Source organism: Falco rusticolus, chromosome 17 (genome assembly GCF_015220075.1).
Source record: "Falco rusticolus isolate bFalRus1 chromosome 17, bFalRus1.pri, whole genome shotgun sequence".
Taxonomy (NCBI): domain Eukaryota; kingdom Metazoa; phylum Chordata; class Aves; order Falconiformes; family Falconidae; genus Falco; species Falco rusticolus.
This window is the reverse complement of record NC_051203.1, coordinates 6,200,573-6,225,000: the sequence shown is the minus strand read 5'-3', so window position 1 is coordinate 6,225,000 and position 24,428 is coordinate 6,200,573. Positions and strand designations below refer to the sequence as shown.

The window sequence follows — 24,428 nt, the reverse complement described above, 5'->3', positions numbered from 1 at the left end:
CGGCAAAGGCCGCTTTGCCAGGCGGCTGCCGGCGGCAGCAGGAGCACGTGGCACCTGGGGAAGGGGGGGTGGGGGGGGGTGGGGGGGGTCCCCTCGTCCCGCGCTTCAGGACACCCCTCCCGGCACGCGCTCGCAGCGCGCCACCGCCCCCCCGCGCCTGGGCACCCCCTCCGGCCACGTGCGGGGGGGGCGGGGCTGCCGCGCCGGGGGCACGGGGGGGGCGGCGGGGGGATGTGCGGGGGGGGATGTGCGGGGGGGGATGTGCGGGGGGGGGATGTGCGGGGGGGGATGTGCGGGGGGGCCGGGGCGGTGCGGGGGGGGACGTGCGGGGGGGCCGGGGCGGTGCCGGGGGGGACGTGCGGGGGGGCCGGGGCGGTGCCGGGGGGGGATGTGCGGAGGGAATGTGCGAGGGGGGGCGGGGCGGGCAGTGCGGGACCGGCCCCACCGCCCCGCCCTGACGTGACGTCACCAGCGCCCCCGCCTCGGCCGCTTCCCGCCAGCGCCCCCCAGCGGCGCAGCCCGGGATCGCCCCCCCGGGACCCCTCGCACCCCGGACACGCGCACACGGCAGCCAGGAACGGGCGGGTTCAGCTCCACAGAAGAGGCGTCTGGCGGCCGGCACGTACATTAAAATGACTTTATTACTAAAATATTTTTACATGTAGCAAAGATACGCGCCCCGCACGCGCCGCAGCTCGGCCCCTCCAGAGCAGGGCAGGGGGCATCCTGCTCGGGCCACCAGCCACAACTGCCCTCCGAGCAGCCCCTACGCGGGCTGATGTTTTCACACTCTCATCATCCAAACACTTTCATCCAGTCTCGTTCGGGCTGCATTTAGAAACTGGGATCCCTCTGGAATTCAACAGCTGCATCAGTAACATCGTTTTTTAAAAAAACCCCATTTATAGAAATTTCTCCCCCCTGGTTTCCAGTAAAACTCTACAACAGGTCCAGGAACAACTGTTCACTACGTATTACATTTGGGTTTCCCATTTAAACAACCAGGACAACGTCCATCCTGAGTTTTCTCCACTGTGAAGAAACGTTTCTCTTCTCACTTACTGGGAAGCGCGAAGCAGGAGCGAGTCCCGCACGGCCAGAATTCCAGCAGCATCGCGCCAAGGACGGGCCTCCAGTACACAGGAGGATCGAGGCTGAGCACCCACTGGGCTCTTCATATCCTGCTCTTACAAACTTGGTGAAACCAACAGGTATTTAATAGAAAAAAAAAAACCAAACACCAAACCAAACAACAAAAGAAAACAAAACACACAACAAACCCAAAATGAAAAAAAAAAAAAAATCCCCTTCAGCTGACCTTGCGGATAAGTAACGTTACCCAGATTTGGTCTAAAAATTAAAGCAGCTGTTTGCCTCGTTGAAATTGTATTTAGACAGGACCAACTTCCAGCTCCACAGCGTCGCGTTGAGATGCTGCCCAGGAGGGATGCGGCAGGCTCCTGCCCAGCGGCTGACACCGTCAGAACAGGGACTCCATCCCAAAGCACACCATCGGGTGACACCAAAAGCACAGCAAAAGTCAGACCTGGATACGGTATTAAACCAAATTTGTACATATAAAAAGAATTGTACAGAGGAAATATTTTCAGCAGAATACAATCTTTAAACGTTCAAAAGAATATACAAAAGTAATTAAAAGTAGCCTTCTGCACTGAAGTGTGTGGTATGATTAAATACATCCAACACGGAGGGGGCGTGAAGACATCGCGTCAGCATGATGGCACAGGGGTGGCATTTGTGATAACAGAATACTTGATCTACCAGAATGGAAGAGGAATTCACAAAACATGGATAAAAACCAAAGCCTGGAAACCGCAACAAAAACACAGAAACAAAATGAAAATGTACTAAAATTTAATCATTCATAAAAGCTGTAATTTAATCTGTGACAGTAAAACACAAGAAGCAATATTAGAGTTGGTTTAGTATATTATATATTTTTGCTTTTAAAGCCATAGAAATCAGTTATCCCAGTTTTTTTCCTATAAAAGACCCATTTTTCCAAAGCATTATGCACAAACATTTTTAATTAGAATACAATGGCAGAATGAAAATAATGATATTCCGTAACTTTTAAATATAAAATGAAGTCAATGACTCAAAAAGTTATTTGTTGCAGTGAGTTCAAAGGGAAGTTTCAGATAATATATATCTATAGTTATAGATATAATGGTGGAATATTTTTAGTGCTCGATGGGGAGAAATTATGATAAAATGGTCAATATGAAATTTTAATTATAGTAGCAATACCTAACATTTGAAATGCATCCATGCTCCTTTGTATAATCATACACTAGAGTCAATTATATTTATTTTCACATCTGTTAACTGCTATTGCAAAGGAGGAGTACTATTGTCTTAAATTTCCAAGAGATATACACAGAGCAATTTCTTTTCCCAGGGACTGTGTGCAAACCATTTTAAGATCTAATTTCTTCTCGTAGTATATAAAAACAGGAGAAGATTCTTCAGATATGTTATTAATTTCCATAAGGTTTTGAAGTCGGGAATGCTGGCACTTTCCATTTAGGCAACAGTTCTTCATTCCTGAATCTAGAGAAGAAAATAAATAAATAAATAAATAAATAAAAGATGATGGAGGGATGTTTCTCATCCCACCGACGAGATGAATGATCTCGGACAAAGACCCAAAAGCTTCCCCAGACAACTGCCGGCACCCAGGCTTGTAAAAACACGCAGCATTTCAGCACGAGCTGCTTATCTTCCCCCTGTGCTGGGGTTTGGTCCTACCATCCTCCCAGTTCAGAGATACAAAAGAGACGAGACTTTGGAAACTACAGCTCCTCAAGAAACAAGCTCTTGTTTTATCACGACGGCAGCAGCACAGCCACAGCCACCGCCCTGTTTTCCTGCTGCGGTAACGACAGCCCCCTCCCAACCCACCTGCCTTTCCAGATGGGCGGCCTCCAAGTAGGTTTTGAATTCAGCAATGGACAAACAGTTTCTGCGAGAGGAATTCTGCCTTTTATATTTTAAAATGCTTTGAAAGCCTAACAAGTTGGAGACCGCCCCGAGCCCTACACCAGCTGTCAAAAGCAGGCAATGAACTGGGAAGAGATTTACAAAGAACGAGGGAGACCCTGAAATATTTTGAGCATCTCGAGCAGGTCTGGGGTAGAAGGCAACGTTACAAGAAGCCTCATCAGTGCCTGACCGAACGGCAGAACTCCTTCAGCCGTGCTGCCCTTGCAGTGCCACACTGCTGCTGGTGCCGGCCTTCGCAGCGCGGGATCGCGGGCAGGAGGGCGATGGCAGAGCCACGCCAAGCCCGGCACGGAGCACGTTCTCCCCGCGGCTGGGGAAGCCCGTCTCCAAGAAGTCATCCTGGCTGACGGCACACCAGCTAAATTCAGCCTTATCACCTGAGGAACAGGAAAAGCCACTCCAAGACGGGCTCTTCGGTTTCTTTTCCTAAAGCCATTGTTTCCCCACAACCCTAAGCTATTATTTTCTGGCATTCAAAGCTCAGGATACGATACTAATTCTAAGTCATCAGAAGCCAGGTTAACTGCACAGCTCCACTTACCCTACTCAGTCACACCTAGGCTACGTAAATGGCCATCTAGAGCATGAACTTCAGATCTGGCAGCAGACAGCAAGCCACCTGCTTTCAGGAATTCCCAAAATCCTTCTATGGCCAGGAGTTTGTCTGGAACACTGCAGGACACGGGTACTTGAGCTGCTTTTGCCAGCTCTGCTGCACCTATTCATGAAACTGAAGAGCAGAATACAGAGCTGCTGCTGGGGCACAGACACCACCAGGAGCTGGCAGCCCACGCAGCCCAGGATGACAGAGGCGGCAGCCGGTGCAGCATTTACTCCTCCCCAACGCATGCCCGCTGCGCTCGCAGGCTGAACGCGCTTTGCACTACAACCAGGGCCCAGGACCACCTGCTTGCAGCCTGCCCATGTCTTACTGCCCAGCACCGAGATGGGCCGCTCACCCAACGCCCTTCTCTGCTCAGAACAGTGCCACGCAGCACACTCGGCACACTCGCGTGCTAACACGCTGACAGCTCACAGGGCAGCCTAGGTGGTATTTCTGTCCAAAACCTGAAGCTACAGAAATGCTGTTTTCTTTCAGGAGTGCGATGGAACAGCTGCAGGCACACAGAGTACCCTGCCAAGATACACAGGAAGATTATTTATAACTATGTCCAACCTCGGGGTGGCTTTTTTTTTTTTTTTTTTTTTTTTTGGTGGGGAGCTTTTTATTTCTGTGCCATTGATATCCATGTCCCACCCAAACCAATCTCCTATCGGCCCTGTAACACCTAGGACTGAGGCAGCAGCTGCAGCAATAACACAAGTCATATAGATGCTACCAGATTTCAGCAGAGGATAAGCAGGAAGCAAAACTGAGCCACGGTGGCTCAGAGCAGTGTCACAACACAGAGGAAGAACCTGCAAGAGTAAAAAGGAAGCTCCTGCTGTCACACTCATCAACCCAAGCAAAAGGAGAAAGGGAGAGAAGCAGGTATTGCTCTGCCAGGTCAGTCAGCGCCACTGACCTTTTAAAAAAACAGGTCCAACAACTGCAGAAGTTTGTATTTGGGAGCAGACAGAAGAAAGAGGAGTGGAGGGAAGGGCAGCGAGTCCTCTCTCCGCTGGGAGCAGCCCACGGTCTGAGCGCCTGAGCTGCAGGAAGAATTCAGACACCTCTTACCTGGCTCAGAGCTGCTGCGTGATGAGAGTCTAAAGCAGCAGACATGATTTCTTTTTAGGCTTCTTCTTTTCCACTGGTGTTTTTCTATTTATCTGTCTGACCAGGTCATAAAAGATCTGAAAATGAGAAACACAAATTGAAAAATCAAAGTGATAAAAACACTACACATGTCAAAAATTAGGCAGATTGGCAAACGGATACTCTTTCCTGGTGGCTGCAGTTTTATCAATTCATTTAAACTGCTTGCATTTACTCCAACATGCTTTCAAGCAGCCGCTCATGGAACAAGAGAGCACAGAGCTCACAGCAGCGTGCAGAATATAAGGGAGCTGCATCTTGCAACTCCTATCTTGCAGCATCCAGCTTTCTCCTTCAGGCTGCATACAACCAGAGGCTTCAGAGAGTACAGCAATGAAATGGCAACGAGTCCCTTGCTTTGGAAAAGTGGGAGAAAAGGAATGACAACAGGCTTTTTTAGAAGGCAGACATAATATCCTTAAGGATCATCTTCTCACTGGTGATCCCTGGGCTGGTAAGCGTCTCGGCAGAGCGCTGCTTCGCCAGCAGCAGCATGTTCTCACTGCTGTATGGAAAGGCATCTTTTTTCCTTGGCTGTCACCTTCAGAACCAGTCTTTGTTCACCCGCTGCATAGGATGTTGTGATAATTTCCCCCTTTGCCAAACAGATTTGAGCTGTTAATCACTTCACCTTTTTGCCTGGTCTAATCTTTTGAGTTTATTAATAAAACTAGCAAGTAGAAGCAAAACATCTGCCCTGAACTCAGACATTTCCAGACGGGGACGATTACAGGGGCCTCTTTCAGCTGCAGATACAAGTTTCTTGTGAACGCTTTTGCTGTGAGTTGTTTCCCCAGCAATACTCAACCCATTTATAGCAAAATGAGCTTTGCAAAAATGCTTGGAGCTGGGTCGCAGTATTGAGGAGAAATATTTAAACCTCCAGAAGGCTCCACCCTTGTCCTTGTTTACTTTCTTCCTTCCTGGAGTGGCTGACAGCTCACAAATTCTTGTTGATTCCAAGGAAATTCAGAAGATTAAGAAACAGTTTATAACAAATTGCAGCAACTGGTAGTTTAAGATTTTCCAGCTACTACCTACATGAAAAAGCACCCCTACACAGTTAAACAGTTGCAAATAAATGAACGTGACAAGTGGCTTTATCAAGTTCTCATGGAAAATATTTTGTAATATGCTACTGTCTTCTACTGTAAGATTCCAGCAAAAGTAGCAGTCTGTACTCGCAAGAGGACACAGCCAAAATGTTCAAAAGTGTACAGATGAGATACAAAGGAAAAGTTTCTGTAGGATAAACCGATTAATAAGTGGCATCTCCTATGCTGATGCAAACCAGCTTTCAGTATTTAAGCCTCTACAAACAAGAGCCAGGATAATCTGAGCGTGATCATGATGTGCAGGAGTCGTCAGAATTTCTGGAGGCACCAACCATCTCTGCTCTGGCAAATGAGATCCCTGAATGTTTTGAGGCAGTCCCCTCTAACCTTCTCAGGGCTAAGGTAGGGGAAAAGATCCCTCAAAAAAAAAAAAAAAATTCAGAGTTAGAGCACTTAAGTGCTAGTACTGACTGTAAGTACAGAAGTCTGCAACAAGGTTTGAGGAATGCCACTGTCTCTAAGGAAAGTCAGCGTGGTGCAAGAGCATCACACAGACCACCAGAAGGACACCTGAAGTGCTGCTACAGAGATTGACACTGTATTAAAAACTTACTATCTGGATGAAAGGCTTGTCTCACTTCCAGCAAACGCGTGCAGAAATTTATCTCCCTTTAGCCCAGATTTTAAGCAAGTTAGGAAGTCTAAAAGTAGTGAAAAAGCAAAACCAAAACCTAGAAAAATGCAAATGTTTCCTCAGTCCAAGAGCCAGCAGAACAAATAACCAGTAGAGTAAGGTGCTCGATTCACAGTGCTTCTTCTCTGATATCCTCATCTTTTCATAACTAGACAATATAAATTGGCATAAACCTAGAAAATTAAGATCACACTAAAACCAGCAACTGATCTTCCAGATAATTTTCTTCTCTATGATCTGAGTGTCACTGGAGGCAGTAGACGTGACAGGGAAATACGGAGACGCAGGATTCACATGTTAGGGCTGACTGTAGGTAAACCATGGGCGTGCTTTCGCCCCAGGACAGCTCAGTGTTCTGCCCGTGGGACAATCCCCTTTCCCACACAGCTCTGGGGACAGCTTTAAGGCACCTCTGGCTAACGAGAGGTCAGTATCTGGCACAAACTGTGGAAATACAAATAAAACCAGAACTTGTTATACTCCATGGTGATCTGTTCAACGACGGAGCCGCTAGTTTCCTCATTAACAGTCATGGTTTTACTACAGCTCAGACACACACACATGCACAAAAATCCCTTCTGGCAGGAGTCTAGCTCAGCGAGCTATATTTACCGGGTTAGATTAGTGCACACTACAGCTAGGCTAATCCCAGCCACAGGAGCTGCAATTCATGCAGCCCCGAGCTCCCTTCCCTTTCAACAGGGTAGCTGCAGTGCTGCACATGTCCCGCTTGCTGCCAACTTAACGCTGGGTCCAGTCCAAGATCCGACTGCTCCTGCTTATCACACAGCCTCCTAAACGGTCCCAGTTATCTCCTGGCACCAAACCAGCTATGCTCAATGGGGTCACCTTAGCTTTTGTGCCTGGAAACCTGGCCTCTGTCACAGTCAGATAATTCACAGCAGAGAATAAAAACTTGGTGCCTGATGTCAAGCAGAGCTCCCTCAGCAGAACTACTCTACCTCAGGTAGCAGTAGGAGGCACACCGATGGCAAAGGCATTTCTCACTTAAACACGGGAAACTGCTTAAACAGGTATATGTCTGGACACGGTCTAGTATGTTAGTGGCTTAACAGAGGCGACCGTGATGGGATCTCTGCTTGAGCAGCCAGATGTACCGGGAATGTGAAAGGCAAATACTTCAGAAACAGCCAGCACTACACAGCACGACAAGTAATACAATGGGGCATAATCCACCTTCTACATAGCAGCAGCAGCTATCTTGAAAAGGTACACTTTCCAGATAAAGTTTATCTGAGAGTCATCTAGTTAACTGGGCTTACTCAGGACCCTCTGCTATTCACACCCTCTTGACATAGGCTATAGAAAGCACTTATCTGCAGAAGTCACCCACCCTTACAGAGAGAAAGGAGCAGATCTCCTTAAAACAAACAGAAACCAGTAGCTAACACCCTGCGTTGCAAGACTTTCTCAGGCTGAGATTTCAGAATCATCCTGAATCTTCCCGATCAAGAGATATATGAAGGACCACATGCTGGATTAATGCAGCATTCATGCTGAAGTAGGAAAGACAAGGGAACAGTTCATAGTTACCTCATTAACGTTGATTTTGGACTTTGCAGACGATTCTAGAAAGGCACAGTTACACCACTGTCTTGCTAAGTTTTGACCCTGTTCTTTGCCGACTACACGCTCTTCCTCCAGGTCACATTTATTGCCAACCAGAATCATTGGAACCTGAAGAGGAGACAAGCAAGGACAAGAGATGCATCAGCAAGTTAATGTACAACATGGACTGTAATACTATGGCTTCCAAAGGCACATGAGGAGGGAGGAAAATACAGACAGTATGAAACCCAACGAAAATCAGAAGGTCAGCAGAGCCGACAGACTGCTGGGAAAGGGTGGAAGAAAGTCCATACTACAGACACCCTGGTTCACAAAAATTAAACACATGGAGGACACCGTAAAACCAAATGGCAATTTGTCAGCATAATCTAAAGTTAGTAAAGATTTATTTTCTGGTCTCTATATCCAACACCATTCTAGTAAAAAACTTCATTTCCAACTGAAATGCATTTCAGGACCTTCACAGGACAGTAGGCTCAACTGCCTGCCGACTTCATCTATTTCAGGCAACTGAACATACAGCACGTGTTTTAAGACACACATTATACATTTCAGCCCCTCTGACCTGTCTTGTCAACCTGTTGTCAAGCCACACAGCAAGAAATGGAAACACCTTCGAAAAGCACTTCCCTGGACACGGAATAAAAAGGAACAGTCCTGTGCAGCCAAGCACTCCCACAGCCCTGTGCACAGGATGACCTGCCTTTCTCAGTTCAACACAATATCACACTACTGACATGTTTTGCATGCACACAGAAAAGAGGATGTTCAGTACAAAAGCCACAAACGCTGTGCTTGGTATTTGCCAGCTTCGAGTAATTAAAATTTCCAGCTAGTGACCACCTAGCAGCTCAGCTCCTGAAAGCACATCGCTTCCAATAACTAACCTCATGCAATATTAAAACAAACATTTGATACATGTTCAACAGATTCATCCTACACCCATGGGGCAAACACAGGCAAATCATTTGTCCAAGACAATGATGAAAGGGCACCTGCCCTTCTCCTTAAGCCGCTGGCCTTCTAAAGTGTCTGGGCAAGTCACCTTCTCGCTCCTTCATGAGAAAGAAAGTGCCTTGGGGAAACCATTTTCCTTGTGACATTTCCTACAGAAAAGCAGAGAAATTTAATACCGTAGGAAAACGACCTTGGCTGCGGTAAATGCTTATTACCAACGTGTTTGCATCAGGCTGCGCAGAAAGGAGGGGTCCTTGGCTGACAGCCCTGCCACAAATGGCACAAGGGGCAACAGAAAGGACAGGGCTCTTGCTCAGCCATAGCTCACTGGTTTCTCACAGGGGCGGTGATTGTATTTGCTTGGTGCAGTGCGGAGCGCCAAGTACAATCTGCACTCATTAAGTTATAAATCCATTTGTCTCAAAGTATCAGGGTAAGCACTGGTGAGTGTAAGCAGTAGGAGACTTGCTCTCATCAGTTACGTTTAGATACTGAGTTAAAACTCTTTCAGCAGAAAGAAATAGGGCAAAAAGATTAAAACTAGTACTAAGACATCTTAGAAATTAAGGCCTGATATATAATCTCAGAAGGCCTTCTCTGCTTCTCAGGCAGTCTCTACCAAAACTGTAGCTCACCAAGAGGTCACAAATGGGTAGAAAAGACCTTAAACAAGCAAAAAGAAACCCCACTCAAAACACACACAAAAAATCTCTCTGTAACAACCCAAACTACCCACCCGCCGGTGCCATTTCCATACCTACACGGTGATGAGATCGCAGTGCAGCCCCTCCTGCAGGACCCCTCCCCAGCCTGACACCGCGCCCCAGCTCCAGCCCACGCGTTTTCACAGCCAGTTTGGAGACAGACACACAGTTCAGGACTGTCTACGCCTGAGAATTGCGGGTTACTTATCAGTCTGAAGTTTGCTTTTACCACCTGCATCTCTTGGATCGCAAGGGGCAAGAGAGCCAGGGCTCAGGTGGATTCTGAAAGGCGAGCCCACAGCAAGGTCTGCAGGACGCGCTGCAGCACACTGCGTGCACACAGCAGCACAGCATCCTGTTTCCCTTACACTGTGTAAAAGTAGAAAAAAATACCTAAAGAACTGCTGATAATGGGCGTGCACCCTGCTCCATTTCCTGAAACATTTAATTCTTTGAACAGAAAATGAGTACTTTCCAGCTGGAAAATACATCATTATCCACTTCCTTTGGTAATTTACAACACACTGTACATTTTTTATCTACTTCAATGTTAGTATTTGTAGTCTCTTCCCGATTCAACTACACTCAAGATTATTTTCTGTATTTAAAACTCACAGCCACACTGATTAGAAAGTGATCACATATTTATTTTTGAGAAGTTTTACTTATTACGTCAGAAACCTGGAGTCACAATACAGATGAGGCAAATCCAAATAAAAGCTTATTTCGCATTAGAGACTGACAGGGTATTAACAACTGTATCAGCTTAATCCCATTCTTTACAATTTTCTAGACAGTCAAGAGAAATTTTCTCACACCAAAACATGAAAATGTGTTTTCAACATGTTCAGCAATAAAAGATGTGAAACAATAGGGAAAAAGGGTGATACTTAGTTGGGTAAACACTGCACCTTTGGAAGACATGAAAACCTGCATCGGGTTATTTCAGAAGGTTAACTGTTCACCATGGACCCAAACCCAGAGTTTGATGAACAACTAGCTTTGGATCATTTACTATTTCATGTAGAAGACTGAAATTTAAACTTTGTTAGACATAGATAATTTAATGGCTTAAATACTGGGATTTAAAAAGACAAGTTCTGCGAGTAAATACAGGGAGGAGTGCATTTTCCTAACTCAGCAGAACGCTGCTCCAACGTTCAAAAGGTTCTCAAGCTTGGATTCAACAAGTAACATCTCCCTAACAAAATAAATACGTGAATTTTAATAATTAAATCAAATCACTGAAGTAAAAATGAAAGCAACAGTCTCTATTGTCCGACGAACTTGACCAGCTTACAGTGCAAATTCCCCTCCAGCGAGTGCAGCTGAGCGAAGCGCTGGGCTCTGAGCGAGAGGCTAATAAAGGACTCGCGTTACCAGGGATTTATGCAAGCATAATCCCTACCTAAATGAAAATCAGTTTTGCATAAATAGAAGTTGTGCTTGTTAAACCAAGGAGGGAACCAAAGCCATTCAAAACAAGGTAATCGGGATACGGGACAATGAAGATCCAGGAGAACAAAGCAGCCCGAGCGGTTGCCCTCGGCCGCCGAACAGCTGAGCTGCGGGCTGCGCCCGTCACCACACACTGCTCAGACTGCACCTTCCTGAATGGCCACTGAAATACAATGCACACTGCTTATTTAGGATTTGGCCTAAATACATGTGCCAGCCCTGTTTGCCTCTCACCACCGCTGCCCCAGCGCCGGACGGAGAGAAGGGCTGCGAGCAAGAGGCTGCTGCTTCCACCGCTCCGCTCCGGAGCCGCACGGCAGCTGACACAACCCAAAAGCAATCGGCATCGAAGTGGCTACGTTTAAACTGTCACTGGAAAAAAACAGACAATCTTTTTCACACTCCTCAGGGCAAACCCCTGAATACATTACCAGCTGTTAGGCAAAAAAAAATTTAAAAAAAAAAAAAAAATAAAATTCAGCTTCCTTTGGAGGAAGCCTACACAGCAAGAGTTCCCACTCATGTCCAACCAGCCACATGGCTACCACAGCAAAAGCCACCTGCAATCTCACCTACATCACATGTTTAGAAATTAAAAACCCACCAAGGAGTCCCCTGTGGGAGCTGGGGCCTGAACTGGAAACATGGTAAATAGTTTTCTGTTTTCTTCTGTCAAACAGGACTGAATGCAAACTATCTTAATGTAATTTTTCCTTATTTTAAAAGGGTTTTAAACAACTAAAATTATGACCTTGCATCACTAGCCAAGGCTCTTTCAGAGTCTCTTAATGATTTAATTCATTAACTGTGTGGTCTCCTTAGGGTTACAGATTTTGTATGACAGAATGAACGAAGAGATCTGTTGAGAATTTAAAAGCCTCAGACTGAGGGTGGCCTGCAGAGTGCCGTCACCGTTCACAGGGACGGGCACGCCGCAGTGCGAAGCTGAACCCTCCCTGCTCACACGTGCATGTCACAGGAGCAACAGACCCTTAAGCATCCTCCTGTCCTTCAGAAAGGGATAAGCACATTTTCACAGGATAACCTAAAATCCTGTAGAAGTTTTGGTTCTGACGGATTTGGGTGGAGCTCACAAACCAAGAGACTCCGCACAGCTGCAGTAAGGGCATCTCTACTTCACGCGACAAGACCCAGGGCTTGGGGTCTAACAAACCGCTTCAGTTACTGGAGCGGAGGCGACCAAACAGGCTCCCATCCCTCCTTACCAGCATTCTTGCACAGAGGAATGAAAATAAAGGAACATTCAGTGATTTTTTTTAAAAAAAAAGGCTGTTAATACTAATTACAATTAAATTACAAAGCACAGTTTGGCCAATAAGCTGAATGTGTCCTTTCTATTTGCAGTTCAAGTTCATCAACCTGGATTACGACCCGTACGCCTGTGAAGGGCACAGAGGGCGCAGCGTACAACACCGCCCCGCTCCAGCTGGAGAGCCCTCCCAGCTGACCTTCAGGAGACGCCATGGCTTTGGACTTCAACTTCTGCTTCGTACATTCGGGAAAAGCAATGCTAGAGTCTCCTTTAAGAGAGCTGCACACCTACTAAGAACATAATTACTGGCGAGTTCGACTGTTATTTTTCCTTAACTTTGAGGGAAATCAAGTACCACTAAAGCACAGTTAAAGAAGAAAAAGCAAATACTGGAGTTAAAAGGAGCGGGGCAGAAACTAAATGTTTTCAATCAGCTCCCACCATTTCCAAAGACTGTTACAGCTCCCAGCACATGTGAAGATCTGCTTTCACTATGCCCCTCAGCAGGTGTTGGACCTCAAACACCACCACTGAAAATAACAAACAATGCTAATGAAACTTCCTTCGACGCTAAACTCTGCTATACAAGCAAAGAATATTCATAGAAATGTTGCTCACAAACTCCTGGATGTTTACTTACAGACACATTTTAACCATTTGCAGAAGAAAAAAATAGTCTACTTACATCTTCAGTGTCCTTAACCCGTAAAATCTGTTCCCGCAGGTCCTGTAAGTCGTTAAATGTGGACTGTGCTGTTATAGAATATACTAGTGCAAACCCCTGGCCATTCTTCATATAGAGATCTCTCATTGCTGTAAATTGCTCCTGGAATCAAATATTTTTTTTAAATAATTAGCTAGTGAATGCAGCTAACGAACATTTACAAAGAAACACTTTTACTGTAATGGACAAAAAAATAAATCACCGTACAGCATGCATTTATATTTTTACTCCTTACAGAAATCTACTGATGCATGCAAATTTAATAAAAGCACTAACACATCTCTTTCGCTTTGTTCCCCCCCCCCCCCCCCCCCGAGAAAAAGACTTCTTGAAAAAATGGGAAAAAGATCAAGAAGAGCAATGAAAATGTATCTGCAGACAGACTGTTGTATGCCCCAAATATAATACAAGGTATTAAGATTTGGTTGACATATTTTGTAGTGATCTTCCATTTATTTTCTGATATGGTGTTAAGCACGAGTCTGCCATCGCAACAATTCCCCAGACAACAGATATGGACTGGAAATTCAGTTCCTCCTCTAACACCACATTGAAACAGGCCTAGGTGTCCCACACTCACGATTTACTGTGAGCACGACTGCGTGGGAAGGCACTGCCTGACCACCTCTGAACATACGCAACTGTACAGTAGTCATCTCTAGCATGAAAGTGGCTTAAAGGTTCAATGCAATGAAATGCAAGAGCAGGCTGGAAAATCTGTACCAGATCAGAGCTGCCTTTGTCCAAGCCTTTGAAAGGAAGCTTTACCAGAACTGTGTAACAATGATTTCTGCTTCCACGCCTTCACATTGCTGTTGATAGTTTTCAAAGCTTTCTAAATAAAACTAACTGTTAGGGAGCGTGTCCTCCCCTTGTGATGTGCACTCAACCATTACAAGGTCTGTTTACTTAGTGACAGGCCTGTGTGTGGCTGTCGGTGACACTGGTGTGGCAGTAGGCGACACTGGCACGGCAAAGGGCGCCGCGGCGTAGCCCCGGCTGCTCCCAGGCTGGAAGGATGACATGGGCCTCCCAAAGCTGCAACGGCAGCGCCAGGAAGGTGCCACCTGGGTAAAGGAGTATTCCTTGGCAGGTACAAAATCTTTACTGGTGCAATCCTCTCCACGTACGCTGAGGCGACCTGCTGTGAGGCACTCCCTATGCACTGCCTGGAAGCAGCTTCAGTCTGTGTCTGTGTGCTCTGGCCACCTGCAGACTTCACACGTAAAATTATCCCGTATCAGTATGCTGATAGCGCGACGACGGTGGATGGCAGAGCAGAGGTGAGTGGCACAGCACGCACCAACCTTTGTGTCCCAACACTGGGGCACCAGCTGGCAACAGGTTCACAACGCTGCTGGCAGGGCTGCAGAAGGCTCATTCACCACGCTGGGTTTTGGTTTGCTTAACAAAAGCATCCCGTTTAAATTACTGCAGCTGATCTATTGGTTTTGCTTGGGCCGGATTACTGTTCTAGTCTAAGTTGTAATCTTAACATCTCATCATCTCATTCTTAACAAAGAAACCCCATACCAATTAGAAAAAGAAATTATACTTACTGTCCCTGCTGTATCGAGGATTTCAAGCATACACTGTTGACAGTCTACTTCCACTTGCTGGGGAAAAAAAAAAAAAAGAGAAGAGACAAACACAATTAAAACTAAAATGTCTGAAATGGGACAGGCAAGAGGAATCTCAGCTTAATTTTTACTTCTGTCGCAAAGAGCTCTGTAAGCAAGCTGCCCAGCTGCACTTCACCAACACTAAGAGAAGCACCACTATTAGAGGATTAATTATGCCCCAAGCCAGGCATTTGGGTCAGCTCAGGGACTCTGCTGATTACAAAGGCTTAAATGAGCAGCTCATTGTAAACGTCTCAACATAAGTGAGATAACATCCACCCTTACAAATCCAAGGACCTTAAACTTCAATTTCTTTTTGCTGCTGGGGGAGAAGGGAGTAAGGAAAAAGAAAAAGTAAAATATTTAGTAATCCTCACAGTTAGGCTTAGCAAGTCTTCCACTCACTGAGAAATGTCTCAGATCCAACAACGGTAATTCCAGGAAAGTCAAATAAATTTAAAAGCAGAATTCATCACACAATTTACATTTAATTATCACAGGCACAAATGCTACAGGATTTTGTTTTATGTTTTGGTGCCTTTAATTATGGTAACATTTATGCTAATCTGTAAAACAATGGATTACTTGACATCAATCGAGTGAAGAAAGCGGCTCTGTTGGTAGAATTACGTAACATGGCAGCATCAGGGATCCTAACAAGGACTTTTGCTCAGCAATTACAAGCCTGCATCTAAAACAGCTGTAAAGAATTCTATATGCCTTCAAACCAAGCAGAATGCATTTATACTACATGGCAAATTAGCCATTCCTAAAAGAAAACAACAAAAGGCAACTGCTACGCTACAGTAATATAACCTCTGTGATGAATGGTGTATGTATCCTCTATAACAACTCCTACAGGTAGCACACATGTAGCAAATACGGGTATCTTTTATGTTTTGAAGTAATAATTATATGTCAAATTACAGCAAACAGATCTGAGTAACAGTCTGACCCTAGTTTGGTTGAGCTGTTTCTATCCCCAGGCATCCAGCAGAAGCACTGGCAGGAGGACAGGCAGTACATTCACCTGCCAACCACCACAGCTCATATCCCAGTACAAGTGGAAATTGGTGATGGTTCAGGAACACACACCAGACTGATCTCTGGGCAGGTGTAGTAACCTCTAATGAAGAAACAGGCAAAGAGTGGAGAGCTGCAGCCTCAAACCGCCTCAACTTGAGTCACCGGAGATTTAAAGTGAAAGCTCTTGGATGTATGGAGTAACACAGGTTTAATCCTCCTGTTAAACAGAGCTAAGTTAGGGAGCAGCCCAATTAACAGCAAAATTTGTCATTCCCTGGTAATAAAGCTTTATAGTAGCCGATACAATTTGTCTGATTGCATTCTGATGCCCTAAGCTAGCAAGCTCCCTTTGGCTTTACAGAGTACTTATCTGCATGAAACCATTTCCAAGACTGATGCTTTTCTACTCATCGCTTTCCTGCTCCGCTTTTATGCAGCCATTACATTTTCTCAGAAAAGATCCCTTCTCATTCCGATAAGCTTTTGTTGCACTATTAAAAAGAAGCGAGCTCTCTGAGACTTGAAAGAAATAAAAATGATGTTATTTTACCTTTCTGTATGAATCTTCTATTGTTGGGTCATATTTTTCAACAAAAATTCCCTGAACAAACTGTACAGTCTGAGGAGAAAGGAAAGAATAAAAAAGTTAAGTGAACTGAACAGGACCAGTAACATTTACCAAAAAGCAATTCATGAAAAAGTAACACCACAAAAACTACTCAACACTGCTGTTAAAACTCAACAGAGCACAAAAAACCACACAAATTTTCAATTTTTAAAATTAAAAGTTTGCATACATTCTCTTGTTTTAAGAACCGCTTTATTCAGGCTTTTTTTCCAAACTTTTTTGAAATGTAAACCATTTGCTTGCTTGCTTCTTTCATAGAAGATTATATCCTCAAAAATGTCTTTACTTCACATTGACTTTAGAAGACTAAAAAACACCAAATATGGAAGACTTGAAATTTAATCAGAAGATCTGGCAATCTGTACAGTGTGGAAAAGTACGGTATGGAAAATCCACATTTCAACTCAAATCATAGTAGAGTTACAGTGGAGCTACCCTGAATTACATGCCCTGAGCACAGACATATTTCAGAGCAGCAAGTTAAACCTGGAGTGTCTCCAGACACTCAATTTGTATTGAACCACTAAAGGAAGAGGCATCATTCATTTCAAAGAGGAAGCCTTTCTTCTATATAATTATTGAAAGCAAATCTACTCCAAACATTCCACCCAGCTGTCATTCGGACGTGGCCCGTCTCTGGACATGCAGGCTCTGTGCGTGGCCTGCTTTGGCTCCTGTCAGTCCGCAGCTTTACTGGTCCTCTGCACGGCAGAGCTTGCCGTTTCTTTTTGCCCCGCGTCCCCACGCTCTTACCTACAATAACCTGTAATAACAGTACTGCAGCACAGGAGTGTCCAGAGGTTGCGCTGATGTTGGTAAAACAAGGTGGTGTGTGTTTGTAAAATTAAGCGCCAAGATCCCAGCACTTAATTTTGTCTCTTTAAAAATCAACAAACGCACCCACTACCTTTTGCCAACTGAATTTCCCACAAGTTTTTAAATACAAATCCTGCAAAGTTGCTACCTGTTTTGAGAAGCTGTATTTTATCTGGACGGAAGGCTGAGACTTTTCTACAAGAGCATTCACACTTGTCACGCAAGTACTTGCAAGCTTTTTGAGTGGCATATGCCAGATACACATAGAACATCTTGCTGTATGCTGGAAACCGAGCAGTTCTTCAGTTTGCTTTCTTTTATCATAAGAAGAAAAGATTTCTAGCACTACCTCATTTAAAAATCATCCTGTATCACTAAACCTCTTTCACACTCTAACAATCAAAGCCTTTGCTTCTCCAATATTTTCTTGTCACACTGAATGGTTGTCCCAGCCTGCCTTTCAGATAACAGATCTCAGCAAAATCATCATCTTAAGATACCACTGTTAACGTGGGTTAGTGTTATACCAGCAATGGAAACCAATAATAATAATTGTAGGTTACAGATGACATTTTAGGATTCTCAGCAGAGCTGCTAATCAAAGAGGATCCAAAGAAGGTTTCTATTTGCCAGGAGGCTAACATTCGAGCACTGAAGTCTGTCACATCTGTACCACTCTATTCTGGGAACTGTGTTTGCGCACCAGCCTTCACTGTGGGACTCTGACAAACCACTCACGACATTTCAACTTTCTACAGTAACACTCAAGAGTCTTATTTCATATCCACAAACACAGTATTGCTCTGAAAGAAAATTAACTGAACCCACGCATTCTCTTTTCAAGTTGTTTTATTTCCAATAAATCGCTGTTCTAACTTTTGTTATCTCAGCGGGTGCTTGTGTGTTCACACAGACATCACTTACACACAAGCATAACTACGACAATATTCAGCTTCATTCATAACCTATGTTACTACGTAATACTCTTGATCTCTGATGTATTTCAGAGTATAGGTGGAAAGAGAGGCCCAGGGAGAAGATACAAATCTGGGGTTGTTTTCAGGTTATGCATGGATCCAAGATTTTTATAACTTTCCCTTTGTTTGGGGGTTGTGCATCCCAACTTCAGTTTCCAGCTCTACATAAGAACGATGCACAACTGGATACTCTTGGTAATACTGTCTACCCACTGACACTCCCGAAAATTTTTACCCTCAGAAATCAGGAGAAAACTACTGCACAGGAAACAAAGAAGTTACAAAATAACTGTGCCTTAATAACGGTGAAGTTTTTTCTGCTATCCCGTCATCCTTACCAAAAGGCACAATCAGCATCGTATCAGCACAGAAGAGTTAGAACAATAAGGAGGATTTGCAGGGAAACAACACCATCTTGTAACCTACACTCTCAATGAAAACACACAACTGAAAACGAACACCAGCCCCTTTGTCAGGCAGTTTAGTTTATACTGTTTGAATAAAGAAATTTTAAAGTGACCTCTGTATTATCTGAAATTCCACCTTGCAACCTTTCCTTGCTAAGGCTTGAAATAGGTAGACAGTCATCTTGAAAGCTAAATATTATTCACTCTTAGCTGCTAACTGGCACTTATTGTGTCCTGTTACAAACATAATGGATCAATGTTGCATATGAATTACAATATATGCTTACTTAGCACCCAGATTTTCAAAAGGAATTTAACTTTTGTTTACCAGACTCAGTATTTGCATTTCAGCTTTTAAAAAGGCCAGAGATGGATGCTGACTAAGATTTCACATCACAAATAAGGAAATTAAAGTATTTCAGATACTGAGTAATTTTTATGTACAGCATTATTACTAAAGTGCCCCATTTTACAGTGAGGTTTTCAATGTCATATAACAAAGGGAATATAGTCCATCAAGGGGATGCTGGTGGAAAAAGTAATACAGATTGCTTAAATTGCTCGAGAAGAATAGAGCGTATCAAAAAAATTTTACACCTACATCTTTTGAAGATTAGGATAGGATCTCTGAAAAAGTATACCAAATTTGATACCTAATTGAATAATCTTTCCTCCTGTTCATCTGGATTCTGCAGGTGATTTACCAAGATTATGAACAGCCCATTTCAGCAGAATAAACAATGGTGTAAGAAGCAGTGTCTACCACATGAACGGCTGGTCAGCTATTATCATCTTCTGTGAAAAGGAACACAGTGTTGTTCCTTGTTTTAAGATAACTTTACACTTGACCAGTTCTTCGCCTTTCTTGTTGGAGTGAGCTGCTTGACTGATCTGTGATAAATATGTGACAGAAATCTCTCTTACAATGCTTTACTATCAACTCTGCTATGTAAACCTCTTACTAGAAACAACACAAGTACTTAAGGATTGCAAAGTGTCATCAGTCCGCTCAACCCTCTGCTCTGCAACACGCTGGAGGTGCCTTTCTCATTCTGCCCTGTGCTTTCAGTCCTGGCTTTTCATCCAGGTTCTATCCAGGATGGAAAACACACAGCCTTCAAGGTACGTAAGGCTGCAACCATCCCTGATTCACTGCTGTGCACAGTGAGGCTTCACTCCCTGTCCCAGTGTAGGTTAGCCTTTTAATACTTGGATATAGCCATTCAGTCATTTATAATATTACACCATGCAGGAAGCAGAAATGAAATGCTGGCTATTGTAACAGTGACTAATCACCTGACGCTTCTCCAAAACATGACATGCACAGCTACTTCAGCAGCGTAAGAGTGGCTACATGGAAGTCACTACACGTTAGAAGTAACATATCCCAATGCATTTCATAAACGTCTGCAGCGACAGAGGCCAAGTTTGAAGCTTGTGTATGGGTTTCAGAACTGCTTCCCAAAACTCACCAAAGCGGACTTCCCCACACCTCCTGAACCAAGGACCACTAGCTTGTACTCACGCATGGTGTGGTCTGTTCAAATAGCGACAACCTGGAAAGGAGGAAGAAAGCCAACAGTTAAAAGCGTACCTGCGCATAGTACAAATACATGGCGCTGTCTTCTGAAAGCAGCAACGCTCCCCTGCTCCCACTACTCCTGAGAACAAAAATCTCTTTAGCAACAGCTATGGTTTTTATTTTTCCACTTGGGTTCTCATGTTTAGAAGGCTGCTCCAACAGCCCCAGGTTATACACGATGCGCAAAGCCGGACCGGTGAGGCTGCTGGTGCTGTGAGAGGAAGAGGATGAACACACCATGGCACAAACAGCGCAGCCACACGCACCCGCTCCCAGCTGCGCTGGGTACCACAAGCTCTCACTGCCTGTCCTCTGCGTTCTCAGCATTTTATAGCATAAAACAATGAGCGTTGGACAAGAAAATTAGATCAGAAAGATGCAAGTAGAGAGGTTTACTTCTCCCACCCAGCCCCAGCAGGGAAGGATTCAGGTCAGTATTTTCTCTCTGGAAAAGGTCAGGCCTAACTTACAGCTGCCAAGGCAGAACCTCTCTGCTCACCCAAGCAAGGACTCTGCCTTTTTATGGAAATCTTGCAACTCCTTCAACTCACTATGCAGCACCAGAAAACTTCTCTTTCTCATCGAGATTCCCTGACAAATAAGGCAAATGACAAAGCTGGTGATAAACATTTTACACTATGTTGACATTATAAGCCAGGCTGGGCTGTCCCTATCAACAGAGCTCAAGCAAACAATGACCTCAGCAGCTAATTATCTTCCCCAGCAAGATACGCTTTCTTCCCAAGTAAGGCTTCAGAAACACGAGCACTATGAGGCTGGGCAAGCTGCATTTCTCAAAGGCATTTCAAACTAACATTGCCATAGGATTCATGGGTTCACTGGCTACAGTTTGAAGATTGCTTTAAAAATCAAAATGTATTGCAAGTAGCTTGATAGAGAAATGCATCACCTTGTCGACTGCTGTTAACAACGGTCTGCAAAGAACAGGGATAGTATTTTTAGCTTTGCAACTGTGGACAATTCCCTGACAATCTGTGTCTCACATTTATATAATCATTAAATCAGGACAGGTTTTTTTCTATCATTTGAATTCCCAAGGGAAAGCTCTAAAACAGAGGCAAAGGGAAACCCACGTGCTGCTGCACACCCATAGCTAGTCCCTGCCTGGGCGCAGCAGCTGAACACATCACTGGAGACCTTGCCCAAACATCCTACTTTTAACCCTCATCCACAATATGTTTTATGGTCTAAATGTGACACAAGTACAGGTTTAAACAAAAATAAAAATCCCATGTGCAGCTGGAGAGGGGCATACAAATTCTGTGGCCCGTTCAGCACAACTGTAAGCTCATTTGCAAGAACAGAAATACAGGGTTTGCCTGCCCGCTTAGCCAAGCTGCCCATCCCTCACCCAGGCTTTAAAGGGGGAATAAAGCTGAAGCTATCAGCAGCAGCCCACAGTTTTAAGCACCCTGGGGTGGTTCTTCAACTCTTGCAGCCTATATTAACTGCCGTTGCTTAACTTCAGAGAAATTGTGAAATTAAGTCAAACTGAAAGGGATTTTCCAGAATGATAACTCTGAATATATCTAAAAGCAGAGCAAGCAATTATCTATGCACTCTAGTAAGTTGACAACATTTCTGGTTAAAATTCTGGCAGCTGTAAGCTCTTCTGCTTGAAAACTTCCGCAACAAGTAACATTCACTTCCTTTCTTTCAAAAATCATGACACTGGATGGGAAGGAAAGGGGAATTCCAATTAGCAATGATTTTCCCCTTGATAATCCTTAGAAATTAAAAGGTGATGCATTTTTTGTAAAGTATACATGCAACTTATTGATCCAGTTTCCTTTAATCTTCCTACAGTTCCACTGTCTGTTCCACCTAAGAAAACCCAGAAGGCAATTAAGCTAAGGGTTAAATTTAGCTGTGAACTCTTTCACTTCTTATTTATAGTAAAAATAGTTGTGGGAAAGTTTCATCTGGGAGCAGTACAAGACTAACTTCTCATTTCTTCGCTACAGTATTTGCTGATTTTTTTTTTTTCAGGTGCAACAGGAAACCAAGATCCTGAAACGCATGAGCCTTATTACTGTAAGCCCCACATGCCTTAATTATCTTGTAGTTCTTTCACAAGTCGGTTAATGCTATCTGTTTATACAACATGAATAGACTGCTCAAGAAATTACTATGCTGCATCCTAGCCAACTTTTCATTTGGCAACTGTTTATGCCCACCTATACAGTTAGACACAGTAGCATTCACTTCCATCCAGAGCTCTGTGTAGTGGAGTTAGATGCTGTGAAGCAACAGCAATGTTTGAAAATGCAATGAAATTATGGGTGTTAAGTGTTTCTTTCAAGGCAAGAAAAGAATATGATCACCAAAGACTGTAAAAAAGAAAGTAACTTTCAGTGCTGTCATAGATGTCGTGAAACTGGTCTCATTAGTTTTGAACGATGTGATGCAAAAATAAAGCAAAAGCTGAGCGTGTCTCCTTGCTCATGCTCCCTTTTCCCATACACACACAGCCACTAGCTGCGGCAGGACAACTGCAGGGCACAGAGCGTGTTTCACACCAACCCATCGCTGCCCAGCGCAGCAGGCTCCCTCTTCCCTGCTGTATCAGACTCTCCGACCTACCCAGCACCTGTACAGCCATTTTAAATACAGAGTAATAAATTAGCAGGGTTCGGATTTAATCTATATTAATTAACAAACTTTGCTTCTACACTGCAGAGCACCCGACATGTCAGGATTAATCTCTGCTTTTCTTTATTCTTTAACAGGGGCATCTAGGCTACTGTCCCCAGCACTGTCTGGGAAGTGACAGTAAAAGATGCTCAGCTATTCACAGCATCAGCCCTAAGATGACCAGCTCCTACACGAATGGTGAAGGGTCCTACCCTGTGAACAGATGAGAGGTGAGGAAGAGAGACAGAGCATTTGTTTTAATATACAAAAATGAAAGGCAGTGCAGGCAAGATGGCAGAAGGATCTCTGAGGAGGACCCGCAGATGAATGTAAATACAGATGAAGCTGGAACCTGAAACTCTGCTCTGAGGGCCTGCTCACCTGCACCTTTATTCAGCCAAGCACTCACGCACTCTCTTAACGGCACGAATCATCTTTCAGCCTGTTGCAACCGGGTGGCTGAATCAGGGTACAAAGCAGCAAAACTTTCAGGGTATTTCCCAACCAGCGGAAGAAGCAGGCAGAGGCTGCTGGGAGGGTGGCACAGAGAGAACAGCTGAAGCCCTTCAGAGATAAACCTGATGCAAATACTAGCCGCTCCACTTACAAAAATTTCACCAGTTTATCAAGAAGTTTATAATTTGGGTCGTGGGGGAGAGAGAAGTATGAACAAAGAAGATAAGCGAACACAGCACTGAGAGTGGGTGCAAGAACTTCACACTGACCTGAAATGCAACATGCACCCTGTGAAATGCAAATGCACGAGTACAGTTTTATACATCTGAAGGAGGCAGCTCGTGTTTATCAGTTTCTCCTTCCTCCTCCAAACACTGACAGAGCTACGAGTAACAGGAGGTGCAAATACATGGCTCAACGCGAAGAAGGCAGTGTAACAGCACGTGGTCTGATGGTTTTGCATAACCTGATGAAACGTTGGCCCTAACCGATGACACAATCTCCATTAAGACAATAATACAACTCTTAAAAAGATAAAAATCAGAGCAGACACATTCTCTGAAGATTCAGCCTTAAAAAGAAAAGCTATGGACTGTAATCACAGATCTGTATTTTGTACAATAGCAGAGACGACATCAGGAAAGACAATCCAAAACTTTGCGTTTCATTTCCCCACTACAGGAAACAAGATTCAGGCAACATTTTATTTTAAATGATGCATTACACACTTAATCAATTCTCAAATTTCCCCAACTGCCAATGTTTTCCAAGTCAGCAATTTAATTTGAAACATATTGGGAACATTAAAAAACTCATACCTTGGCATAAAAGATCTCTCATCAGTGTTAGCAGCCCCTACAGAAGGTTTTTCGAGGCTCCCTACAAGGGACTGGAAGAAAAAGAAGAATTAATAACTTTTCAAATGACAGTGTATACATCAAATATTCTCTTTATGGTTTCAAACCACAACACGCCTGTTAAAAAATTTGCTCTTTGCTTTACCAATGGAGCTCTACGT

The 24,428-nt window shown here is 44.2% G+C and overlaps 1 protein-coding gene across 4 annotated transcripts in view; it reads right to left on the bottom strand.

The window, feature by feature from the left end:
• Nucleotides 1–1,858: 1,858 nt before the first annotated feature.
• Nucleotides 1,859–24,428, bottom strand: part of RAP1A (RAP1A, member of RAS oncogene family) — a 42,440-nt gene continuing 19,870 nt past the window's right edge. For all 4 annotated transcript variants that reach the window (XM_037410168.1, XM_037410166.1, XM_037410167.1 and 1 more), the window contains exons 2-9: nt 24,229–24,299; nt 20,190–20,273; nt 16,440–16,508; nt 14,801–14,857; nt 13,203–13,343; nt 8,090–8,233; nt 4,709–4,824; nt 1,859–2,574 (exon numbers count right to left, since the gene is read on the bottom strand). In XM_037410168.1, the coding sequence (XP_037266065.1) occupies nt 4,738–4,824; nt 8,090–8,233; nt 13,203–13,343; nt 14,801–14,857; nt 16,440–16,508; nt 20,190–20,246 (555 nt within the window). In that variant the 5' untranslated portion in view covers nt 20,247–20,273; nt 24,229–24,299 and the 3' untranslated portion in view covers nt 1,859–2,574; nt 4,709–4,737. The remainder of the gene's footprint in view (nt 2,575–4,708; nt 4,825–8,089; nt 8,234–13,202; nt 13,344–14,800; nt 14,858–16,439; nt 16,509–20,189; nt 20,274–24,228; nt 24,300–24,428) is intronic.